The 19,890-nt window shown below is 32.2% G+C and overlaps 1 protein-coding gene across 2 annotated transcripts in view; it reads right to left on the bottom strand.

Moving 5' to 3' along the window:
* LOC118185924 (cotranscriptional regulator ARB2A homolog) overlaps window positions 1-19,890 on the bottom strand; it is a 133,258-nt gene that overhangs the window by 105,036 nt on the left and 8,332 nt on the right. For both annotated transcript variants that reach the window (XR_015041574.1, XM_035355894.2), the window contains exons 3-5: window positions 17,122-17,217; window positions 11,284-11,384; window positions 3,530-3,595 (exon numbers count right to left, since the gene is read on the bottom strand). Coding sequence is in view for 1 of the 2 variants with exons in the window: in XM_035355894.2 (XP_035211785.1) it covers window positions 3,530-3,595; window positions 11,284-11,384; window positions 17,122-17,217 (263 nt within the window). In the remaining variant the exon portion in view is untranslated. The remainder of the gene's footprint in view (window positions 1-3,529; window positions 3,596-11,283; window positions 11,385-17,121; window positions 17,218-19,890) is intronic.

Here is a 19,890-nt window from a genome sequence, read left to right as displayed (position 1 = left end):
TATGACTTTTCTTGGTCTTTGCAAGGAATGGGGTTAACTCATACAAAGCTTCGAATGCTTATTCAGATGACTCAGCAAAAGATCCAGTATTATCCAATTTCAGATGCTTCAAATTTGCACATTTTGCAGCAAAAAACTTCCTTCGGCTTGTTTTGTGTCGCTCTCGACCAGGTCATCTCATAGCATCATTGCTCAATACTCCGTAACAAATAATACATTGTGGCTGGTCGACACTTTTTTGTATAGCAACAAAACTTTATTTAATATAATCATAATTGTATTTGCGTTTTTTCACCAAACTCATTACGAAGGAAAAAGTAACTTAACAAGGCCAACCACTAATTTTTGCATAAAAAAAACACATAATTTGTGTAATAAGAACTCATACAGAACAGTATCACAGAATTTTGAACTTTTGACAAATGTGTCCCTCGAAACCGGCTGGACTACTGTTTCATGCATGCAGAAAAAAGTATGAAGGCTGGCTGGATAGGCCTGTAAAGTAAACTTAGAGTATACTTTTCCCTCTGTGGCCTGATATAGCCACTCCTGCATTGGCAAAGCTCAATATACACTTTCTTTGGCTCAACTAAGACACAAGCACAGTGTGGCGGATGTGGGTCATGCACAAAAATACTGCTCGCATGGCCCATGCACCCTTCAGATGTCGTTTTGCACCCTCTTCCACTTCGCAAATAAGCATATTAGACAGAGATGCTCATTTTTTTCGCCTTCCTTTGTAGCTTGGGACAACCAATAAATGATGGTCATCTTATGACATGTAGTCAGTTGTTTATACTACATATATAAGACGTAACTGCCCACTGCCTAACATTTGAAAGTACGAGGCATATTCGGAAACTAAGTACCGTTTGAAAAAAAAAAAAAAATAGTAAAACAATTTTTTCGAATCCAATTTTATTTTTACATGAAAATACATGTCTTAAACTATTTTTCAACATAGTTTCCGCCAATGATCAAACACTTGTCATAGCGGGTGACCAGTTTTTGTATACCATCGTCAAAGAAACTTCCCGCCAGTTTCGATAACCATGACTCCACAGCATTTTTCATGTCATCGTCAGATCCAAAGCGCTTGCCACCAAGCTCGCACTTCATGTGCAGGAACAAGTGATAGTCGGGCGGCGCCAAGTCTGGGCTGTACGGCGGGTGATCGAACTGCTCCCAATGAAACTGTCGAATTAACGATTGAGTGACACCAGCAGTATGGGCCCGAGCATTGTCATGGAACAACACAATTCCTTTACTGAGCATTCCTCTTCATTTGTTTTGAATGGCAGGCCTTAGTTTTGTTAAAGTCTCACATTATCGTGCCGCATTAATGGTTTCACCTCCGGGAAGAAATTCAGTAAGCAAAACGCCTTTCCTATCCCAGAAGACAGTGCAGATGATTTTTTGTGATGACATTGTCACTTTGAACTTTTGTTTTTTCGGAGAATGAGTGTGTCTCCACTCCATCGATTGTTGTTCGATTCTGGTGCGAAATGACATACTCAAGTTTCATCACCTGTCACAATTTGGTTTAAAAAGTTTTCTCCCTCATCACTGTACCGCGTGAGAAATGTCAGGGCACTACCAAGTCGCTTTGTTTTGTGAACATCAGTGAGCATTTTTGGAACCCATCGGGAACACAGTTTGCGATAATTCAAGCGGTCAGACACAATTTCGAACGAAACAGTGCGTGAAATTTGTGGAAATGCCTCTGAAAGAGTTGTCATTGTGAAGCGTCTGTTCTCATGAATTGCTTCATCAACTTTCCTTACCAAATCATCCGTGACAACAGAAGGCCGACCAATCCGAGCCTCGGCGTGGACATTTGTTCGACCTGCATTAAACATTCTTACCCACTTTCTCACCATTCCATCACTTATCGCGTATTCACCGTAAACTTCTGTCACTTGACGATAAATTTCGGCCGGTTTAACATTCCTCGCGTTCAAAAATTTAATCACGGCACGAATCTCACAGTCAGCGGGAGAACTAATTGTCTTAAACATTTTGAATGTGCACAGCAAACTGAAAACACAACATAGAGCAACCAATATGACGACAATTAAAAGTCAGTGAACAAGAAAGACTAGTGTGTATGCACGGAACGCCTACCACAGCGCTGCGATGGCGCTAGAATGAAATGGCACTTAGTTTCCGAATACGCTATGTAAATAATAGCTAATTAAGTGGCTTTTATAGGATTCAGAAAGATATAAAAAACACCAGGCAGCCAGTTTGCTTTATTAGGAAGACAAAACAAAGTTAAAAAACACAATGACAGTACATTGTTCTTTCTATCTATTTTAAGTAGAAAAGTAAAAAACAAATACTTAACTCTCAGAAAGGTCTAATTTATTGGCATTAGTAAACAGAATTAAATTATTGGATAATAATAACTTCATATTTAGATATACAAAAATTATATCTCTAACTGACATTTTTCTTTTGTTCTTTATTCCTTTTTTATAACAAACAGAATGTGAATAATAAACATTCTGCAAATAATACCATAAGTTTAGAACGCATGAAAATTTTTATTCACAGATTTTATGAAAAACACAGTTAAGTTTCTTAACCCTTCCAACAGCAAAGTTACTTTTCTCCATTTGCTTAAAGTATAAAAAAGAATCTAACCTATAAATAAATATGAAGACTGGAAGGTTCAATTCATATACTACACTGAATTCAAAATCTAATGTGAAGCATTAAGACAATAATTCCTTTAAATATACATCACAGAATTTCCTTCCCAGGTCTGCAAATATTTTACTGGTTATTTGCTTCAGATTAATTTGATATTTTAACACAATATTTCTACTAAGCTTTAAGCATCATCCTACTGAAGAATAAATAGTAGTCTTCATCATTATTATTTCGGTTTCATGATTTTAACATGCCTGCACAAATCTCTTCAAAGTCAACAGTCCACACTGACATGGTTAACATCCAAAGAATTTGGAATTCATAGAAGAAAATCAAGTCGCTACAGTAAATGCAAAGTGTAGTGGATAAGCGTTATCTCAAAGTATTAAGAAATCAAGAGTCAAATAACATGAAAAAATAGCCCTAAATGAATGATCATCAATGTTAGTTAAAGCCTTAAAGTAAAAGTTTTCTAACCAAACCACCACATCACCCAAGTAAAGGATTATAGCATGAAATAAAGCACCAATACCCATATTGATTTCTTTATGTAATAACCTCTTAGCAAGCAGTTGGAAATAAATTTTTAAAGCAGTCTTTTTCTGAAAAATGAATAAATAATTAAAGCAGAATAGTTAAACTGAATTAAAATTCTCAGAATATATTTTTCAATGAAATAAAAGTACCTTGAAATTTCGTATTAATAAAGTAAGAAAGTATTATATCTCAAGAATAATATTAAGATAATTATATTTATTTTCATAAAATAAAGTTTACATATAATTTCTATATCTCTTATTAGACAAATACATCATAAATAATATGTAAATTTACTTGTGTTTCATATAAAGGAAATGCAAATGAAGATACTCACAGGCAAAGTCATCTTATGCAAATTTCCTTCCTCAATCAGCAAATTATACACATAATCAGTAACAAGCTGAAAAAGAATCAAATATTATTTTCTTTAATCTAAATATGAAACTATATTGCCAAAGCATTACAGTTTTGAAATGTCTATTATTTTCTTGAAGTAAAAAATAACACAAAAATATTTTACTGATTCAAACAAGAACTAAAAATAAAAAACTTCCATCTAATTCCATACACTTTCTCTAAACATCACGACAGCATTTTCTGCAAGTGTTCCTAAAGTTAATTAGAAACACATATACTAATGTTTAGCATAAATTCTGCATTCAATATTTCAAAATTTTGAAATTATAAAAATATTTTTTCTCAACACAACAGAGGTATTAAAACTTGATGAGTTATTCTATTGATTAATTTGCATAAACAAGAAATTGATTTAGAATTCCGGGAGCTCAACACGCTCTCTCGACGATGCACTAACCGCAATATACTAACAGACTCCTTGGGTGCAATACGACGACCCACTCAGCTCTCGCTGCCCGGCTGTCAACTTGATCGACTCCGCAGGGATTGATTGACTCGCTAGATGAGACACCAACTCGATACTGACTCTCTCGCACTCTATGCGAGGCACATACACTAACTGACTGTGGACCAGCAGGGTTTATATAGCTTTAGACTTGTGTTTGAGAACATTCTGGGCTAAACAGGTAAGAATTCGTTCCAGAAGGTTCTCCAACCATCCATGGTATATAACAAATTTTGTCACCAAATGGGCGATTTCTCACCAAATGTGGTAACCCTGCCTTCCTTGCCATTTCACGGCAACCTTAAAACTGCTTGTTATTTTCTTTCTTCATATTCGTACGGAGTTTGTGTGGATTTGGAGTGAATAACGATGACACTTGATGAAGTATCGAAACACACTTTATTAACCAGTATTGTCAGGACAGCTCCAAAACACGTTTTACATTCGTCGATGAACTACTATAAACACGCTGACACGATCAGCGACACAGCCTTCAGGTTATCAGGCTATCACAGTGGAGATAGCTTCCTGCAAAGCACCAGAGCTTACAGCTCCCGACTCTGCTTGGTCGTTCTCAGAACTCCACGTACTCTTGAGACTCTCCAGGCTGCAACTCGCGATGCACTCGACTCTTCATTTCAGTCGTTCCTGAAGCTCAACACTCTCTCTCGTCAATGCACTAAGAGACTCCTTTGGTGCACTCGACGACACACTCGGCACTAGCTGGCCGGCTGTCAACTCGATCGTCTCCGCACGGACTAATTAGATGATACTCTCGCACTCTAGACGAGACACACTCACTCGCCCTCTCAACGAGGCACTCTCCCGAAGGCTGACTATCAGCTCGCTAGACGAGGCACACACACTAACTGACTGCGGACCAACAGGGTTTATATAGCTTTCGACTTGTGTTTGAGAACATTCTAGGCTAAACCGGTAAGAATTCGTTCCAGAAGGTTCTCCAACCATCCATGGTATATTGCCAATTTTGTCGCCAAATGGGCGATTTCTTGCCAAATGTGGTAACCCTGCCTTCCCTTGCCATTTTTATGGCAACTGTAAAACTGCTTTGCAGGGAAGTTATCTCACCGCGCCTGTACATTTTGTAACAATATGAATATGGGAAGCATTTTTTTTTTTTTTAGTTATTAGTTTTAGGTTTATTTTTGCTGATTTGTATTTGATCACATTTATTAACTACTTTATACAGTCTTTCCTTTGCATATCTTGGAGATAAAAAAGTTAATGGTTATATTTTTTACTATGAAACGAGAATAAATTTATACTCGAATTCAGGTAAAATATTGATTATGTTACCTTATGCTTCCTAATTTATCATGACAGGGGCAATTTTCATTGTCTCTCAGATTTAACAGAAGTAAATGTGATAATGCTGTTATAATCAGAAACACTCTTTTTTTTTACCCACATATATAGCTTTACTTTTATTTATGTCTGATTGAGTTTTATTTACTTAAAGCCTACTATTATTGCTATATATTTATAATAACCACTTTCATAATTACTCTCACTTACATACTAAAAGATTAAGAAAAAAATGATGAAATCTTAAATAATCATAACTTAGATTTTAAGTTATTTAAAAAACATACTTTAAAGTACTGAAAATAATTAAGGCTATTATTAACTATGCATATTTAGACTACAGAGAAAAAATTGTATGATCTTCTGGTTTTACTTTAGAAAAATACAAGGAATACAAAATTTCAAAAAAGAATAAAAAGAAATTAATTATTAAACTTATTTTTCTGCATAAATCATTATGTAACACAAGGACATAATAATGCCGTTTTTACAACTGTTGCAAAAAGGTCAAATTCTGTGAACATTTAGACGTCGTTAAGACATGATATAATGCTTTCACAACCAAAATACAACCTGAGAAAGATACAATAACAATGTCTATTCAACACAAACCTCATCTGCAAAGATGTAATAAAGATGTCTTTACAACGGTTGCAAAACAGTGGAGTTTTGCAGACATCTGGGCACCTTAAAGACGAAACACTGCAACGACATCTGCCACGAGTTTGCAACGTCGTTACAACGTTACCGTGCTTGTTGGAAAGTAACTTTTATATTTTCATCCATTAAAAAAATCACAAAGCTACGCCCCGATGGTTGCGACAGTACGTACGTACTGAGCTCTTTACATTCCCCCTTTTTTTTAACAAAAGTTTATTCCAATTTATGTATATACAGTCAAAAGTCGTTAATTCGGAATGATCTATAATCCGGACCTCAAAGCTAAAAACTTTCTGCGCATGCGCCGCGTTGACACATGTGCATAGGCGTTTACGCGTGCGCGTAAGACCTCTTACAACTGCGCATTTGCGTGTGCACAAGCGCAGAATACGTTTTCGCGTGCGCGTTTTATGTATAATGGACGGTGTAAGCTAAAATTATCTAATTATCTATTTCAGTTAATGTTGATGATTGCGTTGTTCCTTAATTTTCAAATTGGATCCGGCTTATTATTTTTTGCAGACTGTAAGAGCAATACTATAAAAGTAAACTTGAACTTTCGATTATGTCAAATAGAATTTTTGATTCTGGAGCTCCCAAAGGATCGTACAAAACGAAAGTATGTTTTGATGTCCATCAAACAAAAAGTTGAATTGCTGCAAAAAATGGATAAAGACATGAAGAATGTGACAGAGAGGTTAGTGAAAACGAAAAAATTTCGATTGACAAGTTAGTCGGTATTCTCGGCACAGCAATTAACGGGACTTGAACAGCGGAACTTTGTAAGTAAACAAAAAATTATGTCTGTTTATAGAATTAAAAAGAAAGTATTATCACATAAAACGAAGCAACTTAAACAACTTACATTGAAAGAAATGTTTAATAAAGTAAACAAATAAATATTAAGCTTTTTTTTTTTTTTTTTTTTGTAAATTTTGATACCCTTTAGATCATAATTGTTCTTTATTTCATAAATTACGGTTTCATATTTTTAATTTTAGAATTTCTGCATGCCATCTTACGCGATTTAAACTGATGATCTATAATCCGGAATTGCCGAAGTCCCGACGAGTCCGGATTAACGACTTTTGACTGTACTTATATTTCGCATATACCGTATTTGACGGCATATAAGACGCACCCTTATTTAGAAGGCCACACGCAAGGAAAAAAATTTTAATAGTCAGCGCGACAGCGCGGTACCACAATAACTTAAAATGTGGTTTCTTTTAGTTCTCACGTTTCGTAAAAGCCAAATAAACAATCATTGAATGCAATTACCAAACATATTTTTACTTCCTTGTACGAAGTAAAAAGGAAGTATTGTAATTGCGAAAAGTTTCAGGCAGCATAGTTCAACGAAAATATCCATTTTGACTGCTATTGAATGCAATTTAAAGATGTTTTTGCGTGATATCTGTGCATAAGGACAGAATAAAAGGTTGATCTTTACATTATGGTAACTGGTAGTTTGGCGACATTTTGGAGGCGATAAAGGTTACTACCTGGGACTTTGGTAATAATGTGAGCAGTACTGAGTTCCGATTACGCATTATTTTGTGTGGGGGAAATGAGAGATCATGGGATATGTCATGTGATATTAATGGACGAATTACGGTTCTTTAATCGGAAAAGGGGGGAAATTGGGAAAAAATCTGGAAATTTTGTATTTGGCTTTATTCTGTGTTGTATGAAATAGTGTTTGTGAATTTTTGGATCCCATGGCCATAAGTAAAGTGAATTCGAAATGGGTATTTAGTGGTATTGAAAAGGATAGTAAGAAATGTTTTTTAAGGTTGTGTGTGAGAGAAATAAACATGTTTTATTATTTTACCTGGTATCTTGCTTTGAAAGATAAGTATGATTTTAAAGATTCTGAAAGAGAATGAAGAAAAGTGTATCCGCCACGTAATGAAGATTCTGAAGGAGATTAGGTAAGTTAGTATTTTTAATTATTTTTATGCATTGTTGGAAATGTAAGGTGGAAAGGAATTTGGTATTATTGGGAAAATTGTTATTAGCAATGATTTAGTTTAAAGTAATTAGGATTGTAAGGTAATTTTTATTAATTGAATGTATGTGCTCATGTATATTTTAAGTGGTGTTTTTGAATTTAATTATATTTTAATGAAATGATAGTTATTTTGTGAATTTTATACTTGTAGGAATTTGGTGTATGTTTAAGTTGAAATAAATGTGCATGGAAATAATTTAAATATTTGATAATAAATATTTGTAATGCTTCATGTATGAATTCGTTGGTGACGTGTATAATGTAATAGATGATTTAGAGGTAAAAGTTTTTGGATATTTTATTTATTTTATATGTGGAAATGTTCATATTTGTAAAGGGTAAATACTTTTTCGCGATCATGTAATTTCATATATGTTCTTTTTACCGGGTTTAAAGATTGAGAAAATTGTCATGTATTTTCGTGAAATTTTTTTAATTTATGAGATAAAAGCAGTGTACATGGATATAGTGAAGAGTGTGCGCAATGCCATTTTTGTGCAATTCTGGGATGTTTTTTTAAGTAAAAATAAGTCGACGTGTACATGGTTCAGTGATATTTTAATGAAATGGTAGTTATTTTGTGAATTTTATGCTTGTAGGAATTTGGTTTACGTTTAAGTTGAAATAAACGTGCATGGAAATAATTTAAATATTTGATACTAAATATTTGTAATGCTTCATGTATGAATTCGTTGGTGACGTGTATAATGTAATAGATGATTTAGAGGTAAAAGTTTTTGGATATTTTATTTATTTTATATGTGGAAATGTTCATATTTGTAAAGGGTAAATACTTTTTCGCGATCAGGTAATTTCATATATGTTCTTTTTACCGGGTTTAAAGATTGAGAAAATTGTCATGTATTTTCGTGAAATTTTTCGAATTTATGAGAAAAAAGCAGTGTACATGGATATAGTGAAGAGTGTGCGCAATGCCATTTTTGTGCAATTCTGGGATGTTTTTTTAAGTAAAAATAAGTCGGCGTGTACATGGTTTATGTGTATGTGTTATTTTGAAAAACGCGTAAGGTGTATGGTATTGTGCACTTTTTCCGAATTTTGCAGTGAATATTTGTCATGATTAAGCAATTTTGTTTGATAAAATTTCTAGCATAAGTGTAATTCAGCTAGTAGATTGTTGGAAGAAGTGTTCAGTAGATAAGAAGAAAAGAAACACGTCTTTACTTCGTGAAGACAAAATGGCGGCGGGGAAAAAAAATAGAGGGTTGCTGTAGGGGAGTTGGTCGCCAAATTTTCGCCAAAAAATCGCCAAGTTACCGTAATGTAAAGATCAACCGAATAAAATACACCTTTCCTCTAAAAAAATTAATTCTGAAGAGAATTTTTCGTGGCGTCTGTACGAACGTGTGTATCTCACATAACTCAAAAACGAGTAGCCTCAGAACGTTTAAATTTTGTATATAGGACGGCTATAACATGTAGATGTGCACCTTGTATTATGGTTGCAATCGACCGCACCAAACGTATATAAATATATTTATATATATATCCATTCTGTTACCCGGCTCAGTGATCTCAGTTTCTTTACTCTCATATGCTGGTAAATTGTACATTTTTTGCTTTAAAAATGATTGAATTATGTTGTTTTTATCTTCCGGTTAAGGTTTTTATGCCTTTCATAATTCTGGAAGCAATATTTGTACAATTATCAACAATTTAAAAGCTGTTTAGGTGCGGTTAAGTTTTAAATAACATGGTGGACATATTTGTTTACATTTGAAACAGCAGAATTGTAGATTTGTTGCCAATCTAGAGAGACTAAGCTTCGCAACACAAAAATAACGCCTTCATTTATTGTTGCGAATTAAATCATGCTTAATCCTTTCTGGAATTTTTTCGAGGAAATAAGTGTTTAAGATTTACTTAATTTTTAATAATTAGTAATTTTTAATACAGATATTTTGAGCTTTTATGTATTTTTGTCTTGTCACGAAGTGAAAACTGAATTAATTGAATGAGAAATACTAAATCGTCTGTGAAAAACTATTTCTTTTCTGTTTTGTTTGCTAATTTCTTTCATACATCGTTTTAGCTTTATTATAGTATTTGAATAGAACGTGTGGCAACGATAATTCTTCAAATGATATAAATTTTGTGCATTCAGAGTGTCGTAAACAAATATAGTGAATTTTAAAGAGTACATTTATTCTATTGTGGTTTATTCGCTGTCGACGAAGTAGATTTAATTCAATCCAATCAATTTAAATGAAATTCAAGAAAAAATGCGTACAATTTAATATTCCGTACAAGGAAGTCATGTGGTGTACACATCAGATTTTTATTAAGGAAAATTAACAAACGTCAAACTATTTTGAACATGATATGTAAATTTCAATAATGAATAAATGAATGAATGGCAAGCAATCAAACATAATACAAAATAAAGCAGAAACAACAAAAAACACAGATTCGAGGAAAACGTTGCCTTCATGAAATTAGACTTTAATCACTTTCAAAACCATAAAAATCCTTTTCACTATCATCATAATCGAAAACAAGAAACACTCCTAGTTTATACTGAATTGTATAGCTTAATCTCTGGTTTCCTGCAGTCATAGTTTCCAGGGTATTTTTTTAAAACAAATAGATTTAAGCACTGATACCGACAAGTGTGTCGGCTGAGTCAAAATAGTCTATGTAAAGAAGGAAAGGCTCCATAGACGTAATGTGACCGTCGAACCTGGACATCAGCTTCGAGCTTTGGCGCTTTTTGGCGACAGATATTTCACGCATGCACAAAATAATTATGGCAGATGTGGAAACAGTTATGTGTGTCTAGACCTTTATCCGGGCTAAAAATAGCATTCAGTATTGAAAGTTAACCTGTGTCCTTCACGTATAAGACGCAGGTAACTTTTTTGAGACCAAATTTAGGAAAAAAAGTGCGTCTTATATGCCGTCAAATGCGGTAACTGAAATATATAGGAAGGCTTATTTAATTTAATTAAACATTGTTATCAAAATAATACTTAACACTGATATAATGTATATACATTTTCTATAAATCCATTATAATATATGATTCACAAGTTTCAGGAAAAATAAAAATCATAATTTGAAGAAGATGAATAAATTTAAAATTTCTTCAGCAAGGAATTATAAAAAACACAAACAACAGATTTCAGAATTATATAACATGAAAAGTATTTCAAAAGATATGTTAATACATATTAAAAATAAATAAATCTCATATTATTCTACATACTTCTCCAATTGCTTCATAGCGTTTTTGGTTGTAAACATGATCATCTTTTCTTACATCAAATACAAAGGACTCTCCAGTTGTGATATGTTGTAGCTGTCCAACTGGATTATGATGGAAAATAAATAATTATATATATAATACAATTTTTTAAGATAAAAATTATTTCTAATTTATTCTATTCTATTCAAATAAACACTTTTATGTTTTATACATATCATCTCTTTAAACAGATAGTCCTTACATGTTTCATCTTATAAACCAGCCTTTATTATCAAGGAAATATTTAAGTTCCATGCAACTTATTTCTCTGTCAACCAGTAATTTAAAACTTCACACTACTCAGAACAATAAAAATATATTACAATAATTAGCTAATAAGACAATTATTCTATATTTTTCAACTATTAATGCAACCAGCAACTATTAATGCATAATGAATAAAAAACAAAACTTGGTAAGGCCATTTAATGATTATTTTTCACAAACATAATGTGGAATCATATTTATTTCTGTAAACTATTACATAGATTTAATTCTTTTATCATCTAAAAAATTCCCTTTCTAATCTAGCAATTAAATTGGAAGAGTAATTTAAACTTGCAGATAGAATTTACTGCTGTATAAAGTACAAAGTCTTTAATCCGGACGTTCATAATCTGGAACGATCTATAATCCAGATCTCAAAGCTACAAACTTTCTGTGCATGCGTAGTGTTTACGCATGCTCGTTTAATGTATATAACGCACGGTATAAGCTAGGCTAAAATTATCTAATTATCTATTTCAGTTAATGTTGCGGATTGCGTTGTTTCTTAATCTTTGAATTGGATCCGGCTTATTATTTTTTGCAGACTGTTAGAGCAATTTTATACAAAGTAAGCTTGAACTTTCGATTATGTCACAAAGAGTTTCTGATTCTGGAGCTGCCAAAGGATTTACAAAATGAAAGCATGTTTCGATGTCCATCAAAGAAAAAGTGGAATTGCTGCAAAAAATGGATAAAGGCATGAAGAAAGGTGACAGAGACGTTAGTGAAAACAAAACAAATTCCGATTGAGAAGTCAGTCGGTATTCTCGGCACAGCAATTACAGGATTTGAACAGCGTAACTTTGTAACTAAACAAGAAATTATGTCTGTTTATAGAATTAAAGAGAAAGTATTAGCACATAAAACAAAGAAACTTAAACAACTTACATTGAAAGAAATGTTTAATAAAGTAAACAAATAAATATTAAGTTTTTTTTTTTTTTTTTTTTTTTTTTTTTTTTTGTAAATTTTGATACCTTTTAGATCATAATTGCTCTTTATTTCATAAATTACGGTTTCATATTTTTAATTTAATAATTTCTGCATGCCATCTTACCAGATTTAAATTGATGATCTATAATCCAGAAAAACCCCTAATCCGGAATTGCCGAAGTCCCGACGAGTCCGGATTAAAGACTTTGTACTGTATTATGAAGTATTATCAGGAATAATGGAAGAAATTTAATGGATGACCAACAGTACTAGAAATAAAATGGATAATTTTAAAGGGGAATTTTTTTTTCTCCTCCTTTGACCTTAAAAATAATAATTTGAAGTTAAGTCATTTTTTTTTTCAATTATTCAACTTTTATTTTGCTACAGAGTTTGATAACTTTTTGTATCTAAGTTAAAATAACATACTAATAATGATTATTGAAGGAGTTAAAGTAACAAGAATCAGCATAATATTCATAAATTTGCAGGACTAGTTCCAAAGGTTTAAATGCAGAACCTCTTTCTTCAGATGCAGAAGTGCAAATGATGAAAGAGAAGCCAGTGTTAAGATAAAATAAGGCAATAAGAATGAGCTGAAGGAAGCCAAGCTACTGGGGCCATCTGATGATGAATACACATACATACCTCAGTATGTACTTATATACACCACACACATGAACACATGCATACATACATTTCTGAATCCAGTTTTGATAACAGAAGAGTACCTGAAATTTTATAGCTAATCGATGCAAAGAAAGAAATGACAACAGAATTCTTATACAGTCAAAAGTCGTTAATTTGGACACCCATAATTCGGAATGATCTATAATCCGGACCTCAAAGCTAAAAACTTTCTGCGCATGCGCCGCGTTGGCACATGCGCATAGGCGTTTACGCGTGCGCGTAAGACTTTTTACGACTGCGCATATGAGTGTGCGCAAGCGCAGAATACGTTTTCGCGTGCGCGTTTTATGTATAATGGACGATATAAGCTAAAATTATCTAATTATCTATTTCAGTTAATGTTGATGATTGCGTTGTTCCTTAATTTTCGAATTGGATCCGGCTTATTATTTTATGCAGACTGTAAGAGCGATACTATAAAAGTAAACTTGAACTTTCGATTATGTCAAATAGAATTTCCGATTCTGGAGCTCCCAAAGGATCATACAAAACGAAAGTATGTTTCGATGTTCATCAAACAAAAAGTAGAATTGCTGCAAAAAATGGATAAAGACATGAAGAATGTGACAGAGAGGTTAGTGAAAACGAAAAAATTTCGATTGACAAGTTAGTCGGTATTCTCGGCACAGCAATTAACGGGACGTGAACAGCGGAACTTTGTAACTGAAGAAGAAATTATGTCTGTTTATAGAATTAAAGAGAAAGTATTATCACATAAAATGAAGCAACTTACATTGAAAGAAATGTTTAATAAAGTAAACAAATAAATATTAAGCTTTTTTTTTTTTTTTTTTTTTTTTTTTTTTTTTTTTTTTTGTAAATTTTGATACCCTTTAGATCATAATTGTTCTTTATTTCATAAATTACGGTTTCATATTTTTAATTTTAGAATTTCTGCATGCCATCTTTTAGTCATATATTTGTTCCCTAATTCCTTAAAAAAACTGCAAACATAATTAAAAAAAAAAAAAACACGCATTTAAAAGTGGGGTTTTATTTACCCAATAGGGAAAGGAATCTAATCTTTCGGACGCATGTGCCCATTAGGACTGAAAGGGTTAATATAAATTTTGTTACTTGAACTATATGCATATAAATGTTTTTGACAAGCTCCTCCAGTATTAGAAGAATAATCCATTTTGAATTCTCAAAAATATGCATGAATATTTTGGTGCTCCTTGAATATCTTTAGTTATACTTTCTTAATGACAAAGGAAAACATCTTCACCTCCTTGTGCATTTACTTCTGTTTACCACACTATTTTCCAGGGTTACACCTGTTTTTATGATGCTTGCATGTTATCGCAAGTCACCAAATTTTCAGAATGTGCCAAATTCTGGCAACCATGCCCATAACAATCCTTCAGTCAAGCAAAGTTGTTGTTTTCGCATGCATTCTTTTTTGTTGTATTCCAACAGCTCTTATAAACAAATTGTGATAATTTATGACTTGAACTTAATCTCAAAATATGCACTTGTGGAATTTGCCAGTAATGGAAGAAACTGCAGTAAAATTTCCTCAAGAATACAGAATATCTAGATCGGAGAAGAAAGAGATGTGTTTGGTAGATATCCAATGTTACCGAAGTTTGTGTGATGCCATATCTATGCAATTCTCTGATATTCCTTTAAGTACAAACATATTACTGTGTACTTGGAAAAAGAACAACACAAAAAAAAATTACAGAAAGATTTGGAGGAAAAATGCGTTTTATTTTTTTAAAAAAATATATTTTAAATTACTAATTATGTTTCATTTTCATATGTTGGTAGTATTCGATACTTTACAATATCAATAGTTTAGGAATCTTAAAAAAAAGTCACAAAAACCACTAACTTGCACCAGATACTTTTTTTCCTTTTTCATCCGTAAAAAATTGCCAAATGGTGCCAAGGTGGTTGCATTAATACATAAGTACTTTTTTTACTATAATTCATTTATCATGACTGTTGAACCTATCACTTTCATATTAACATTTTTCTGCATTTTCTCAATTAAGCATTTGATAATGATGACCAGAAGCAAGAATAACAAACATTTTGCCATGGGTAGACATAGAAACTAAATTTGTTTCTTTAATGCTTCCTAAATAAAAACTTGTCAAAATAGTGATATGATCACGTTAAGATTTGACACGAGTTATAGTAAAAAATTTTTCGAAGTCTTGTAAGATTCAATTATAGTTGGTATTTTGAAATTATATCTATGAAAAACTCAGAAAGGGAATTCAAACTGTCACCAAAAATGACAGTTGACTAGCTTAATCATCTATGTGAAACTGTTAGCATTCTACTGGATAAGACAGAAAATCAAAAGACAGGTGAAGAAAATAAAATTATACAAGTTACTGAAATCTCATTTACTAGGGAGGTTATTAGGAGATAATTGGGCTTTAAAGAACCATGGTGGGAGATCATTACCAGAACAAAATTGCCTACAGGATTTGTTGCAAAACAAAAGAATACTTCTTATCAATAGTTAAATATTGGAACTTAAAAATGTTACAGCAATTAATTATAGTCATGTGACAGAGTAAAGAAAATAGAAGTACATACAAATTGTGACAAAACTATTTCTTTGCTCACCAAAAAAAAAAAAAAAAAAAAAAAAAATATGTAACTGACAATAATTTTAAAATGCTAGATTTTTTTATTAAGTGACACATTTACACATCTTCACATTATTATCATAATTTTGTAGAGCTTCTATTCAGTGTCACCAACATCAAACCCCTTGGAATTAGAAATCAGTTAAAAAAGAACAAAAAAAAAAAAAAAATAAATAAATAAATAAAATAAAAGGTTCTATAAGTTATTAATAATTAGCAGAGCAATGCATTCAATTAAATACAAAGCTATATATTTAAATTTATAAATTTAAGTTTAAAACAAAATAGATAAATTATCAAAATAAACTACCAAGCAGAGCATAAATTGTACAGAAGCCCACTGAAGCTTGACTCTGGTGTTTCTTACTTTTTGGATAAATCATAAATATAGCCAGAGCCCTAAATAAGAAGGCTCCTGCACTTCTTTAATGTAACAGAAAGCAATTCCAGCAGAAATCTGATTCTCGAAAACTTTATTTTTAATAATAAAATTATATTAATAAAATTATATTAATAAAATCTAATTTCTGAATGCATGCTCCTCTTTCCTTGAGAATCCCTCTTGGATGAAGGTCGAGACTTTTAAGGAAAGAAAAGCCCCCCCTCCCACATGCCAAAGGCTTATTTATTTATTACACAGTGTCTTCCTGCAAAAGAGCACCTGCAGACTTCTTGGAACAATGTAACCAAAGATGGGGGATCAGAATTGTCACTTGTCACTCTTTTTTTCAGCTAACTCACGGATTCAGTGAAAATTTGCTTCCCTGTCATATTCTGCTTGACAGCTAAAATTATACCAAGAGGAAATTGTGGTCAGGAAATGTTGGATACTTCTCTTTTTGTTTTTATAACTACAGGTCATCAGTTAAAATTTTCTCTATATTTTCATTTTTGACACTTTAACCATTTTAACATTTTTTATTGATGTGCTGGAAAAAGAACAGTCTATATCTATCATCCCTTGAAGTAGTGCATTATATTCAGAGCTCAAATAAAACCAGACACCAGTTGAGCTATTTTTTATTTTCTGTGTGAAATTGTAATTTTAACCGAAACCCCAAACAAGTCAAGATCCAGTACTTTATTTTATAATTTAATTATTTACCATTTATTTAATAACTTAGATTTTTATTTATCTCTACATTTTATTAAATTTCAATATTATTTGTTTAATTATTCTAACCATTAATCATTTAATTATTAATTGTCATTTTATTTATTTATTTATTTTTTGTTCTGAGAAATTATTTCAAAGATTTGCTTTAACAATGAGGTAGGATAGCAAGAATAAAAGACTTACATTCATTAAACTTATACCCAAATTCTTCAAATGTTTTAGGAAATTCATCATAGTATATAATTTTGCTCATGATTGAATTTCCTTCCTCGTCTTGATCTGCAATTAAAAATAATATATTATGGAAGATACTTAACATAGTAAACAGAAATAAAAGCACATAATACACCTGCATACCGAATTTAGAGAATGTTTCCCACTTTCGTGCAACACTGCAAAACATTCAATACATGCAGAATATATGGTCAAAACTTCCCAGACAGCAGCTACTAATTTTTCTTGAGGCTATAATGTGTCGAGCTTTTAATAGAATTTCAACCTTCCTCTTACTGGTTTTATGACTGTCATACTTCACAGCAGTTTCTCCTTTCAATTTCAGTAAACTGCTCAAGAATTGTTTTCATTTCTTAATTAGCAAGAAGCCTGTTCAGTGTGCATTGCCTGTTTTACTGATGAGATTAACTATAATGTCAAATACATGTAAGAAAAATAAACAGCCTATTCTAAACTGGTTGCTAAGTGTTGAAAACATTTGCTATATTTACAAATGGCAAAGGCAATAGGAAATGAAACAAAAGGGCCATATTTAAAATATTAAAAACCATCTCAGAACTTTATGCATTTCAGAATTTTGTTTTCAGTATGGCAGACTTTCATCAATGTTATTTATTCACAAGACAACTGCCAAGTTCAAATATGTTAGAATGTTAGATCACAGTACTGCTAAATAAGACTCTTTTCGATAGAATGTTGTTTCTGTGATTAAAATAATATTCAGGCAATGAATACAGTGAATAAATTATTTTGGAAATAATCATGAAAAACAAATGCATGAGCTCGTTCCCAACAGATAACCCAAGTAACCAGCCTCTATTTCAGAGCTAAAATTATTTGCAACATTTTAAGACAGCATAGGAAGCTTACTTTTACTCATGCTAAACAAGGGGGAAAAGCACAAGCAAAAGGGGAGGGAAAAAACATTGCACACATCAGGAGCTTTCTGAATATTGATGTCTAAAACTTAACTACACGCTGCATCTCTACATAAAAAAAAATTTCATGGCTGCAATATGCAAATAAAAGCACTGCAAATTTAACAACATGAGACATTACACTATCTCCTCCAAAAAATGTATAAATTAAGAACAAATTAAATTTTATTATGTATTTTCTAAGAGTAAGAAATGCTTGAAAGCCCTAGCCAGAAAATGGATGCACAGTAATTCTCTATTTTAGTCAATGAAGAATATATGTGTATGAATGTTCTTGCCTTGTGGAAAAACAGCAGCACGAAGAGGCATCAAATTTTGAACAAAAAGTCTTCTATCCAAACATGTGCACTTTGAAACACAAACTTTGAATTTTTTTTTTTCCATTTAATATTTTGTGCAAATTTAATGGAATTTTGGGAACTACTCTAATATGCGCCCTCAAGGCGCCAAATTTCTCGCCAAATATTTTTGGCAAGAAACTCTATGCTGCCATATTGCTATCTAAATTTTTTGTCTACATTTCGAACTTTAAGCCTAAAATGTCTCCAGAAACACGGTTTTCGCTAATGCAAAAACCACGTTTTGAACACACAATTTAAGCGAAAAATCCGAAACAAAAACAAGAAATTTAGATAGCAAAACCGTGAAGTTTCTAACCAAAATTATTTGACAAGAGTCCATGTACATAGCGACATGTTTTAACTTAAAAAAACATCTACGAATGGCACAATCTAGGCAACGAACGAATTTACGAACTATGCACACCTTGCTTTAATAAATTAACTTAACACTAAGTTTCAAAGAATACCATGTACACAGCATCCTGTTTCAACTTAAAAAAACATCTACGAATTGCACGATTTAGGCAACAAACGAATCTACGAACTACGCACACCTCACTTTAATGAATTAACATAACAACAATAAATTTCAAAGAATACCGTGTACACAGCGTTCTGTTTCAACTTTAAAAAACATCTACGAATTGCACAATTTAGACGGTACGCACTAATCAACAAAATAACTAAAATAAATTTCAAACAATTCAAAAAAACAACAATTACGACAGAAATTCATACTAAAAAAACAATGAACATAACATTCTACAAAATAAGAACAAGAATAAAATAAAATGCACTTACCATTAATGCTTTTTTGAACAGCAGAAATACCAATTTCATACCGCCTTTAACATGCCGCCACGTAATCACTATCGTATTTATATGACAGCCAGACACACTATCCAGAAAATTCATACTATGGTTCACAAATAAATAAAATAATAAATAATCACAAATCCCTACTTCTATCATGCACAGCCACTAAAAATAATATCCCATACCTTCTTTCCACATCTCCAAATACCCATTGCCCCTCAACAGGATGGCCACGATGATATTTCCTTATGCCGAACTTCAATTCAACAACTTTCACCATTAAATCTTTCCCCCCCCCTAGCTTCTCAGACACAAAGCATGACGGGAACCAACGAACTCCAGTGAAAAATTTTTCAACATCAACAGAGTTGCCATACAACACACAATCGCGCCAAAAACCAGCGCAGAGCACATATCGCCACATTTGGTGAAATTAGGGCGTATATCACAGTTGTAACGAATTTTGATTAATAAACTTGATAATTTAAAAGAATATGATGGCTCCTGGCAAAGCATTAGATATTTATGTTTCAAATTTAATCAGAAAACTCAATGATTTGAAAGAAATATGTTGTCACAATCCAAAATAAAACATTTTTATCTTCCACAAGCCAGTATGGGAT

This window comes from Stegodyphus dumicola, chromosome 6 (genome assembly GCF_044657685.1).
Source record: "Stegodyphus dumicola isolate Sdum_Otavi_A_Nest chromosome 6, ASM4465768v1".
Classification (NCBI taxonomy): Eukaryota; Metazoa; Arthropoda; class Arachnida; order Araneae; family Eresidae; genus Stegodyphus; species Stegodyphus dumicola.
Note: the sequence above shows the minus strand (reverse complement) of the source record. Positions and strands in the feature narration are given on the sequence as shown.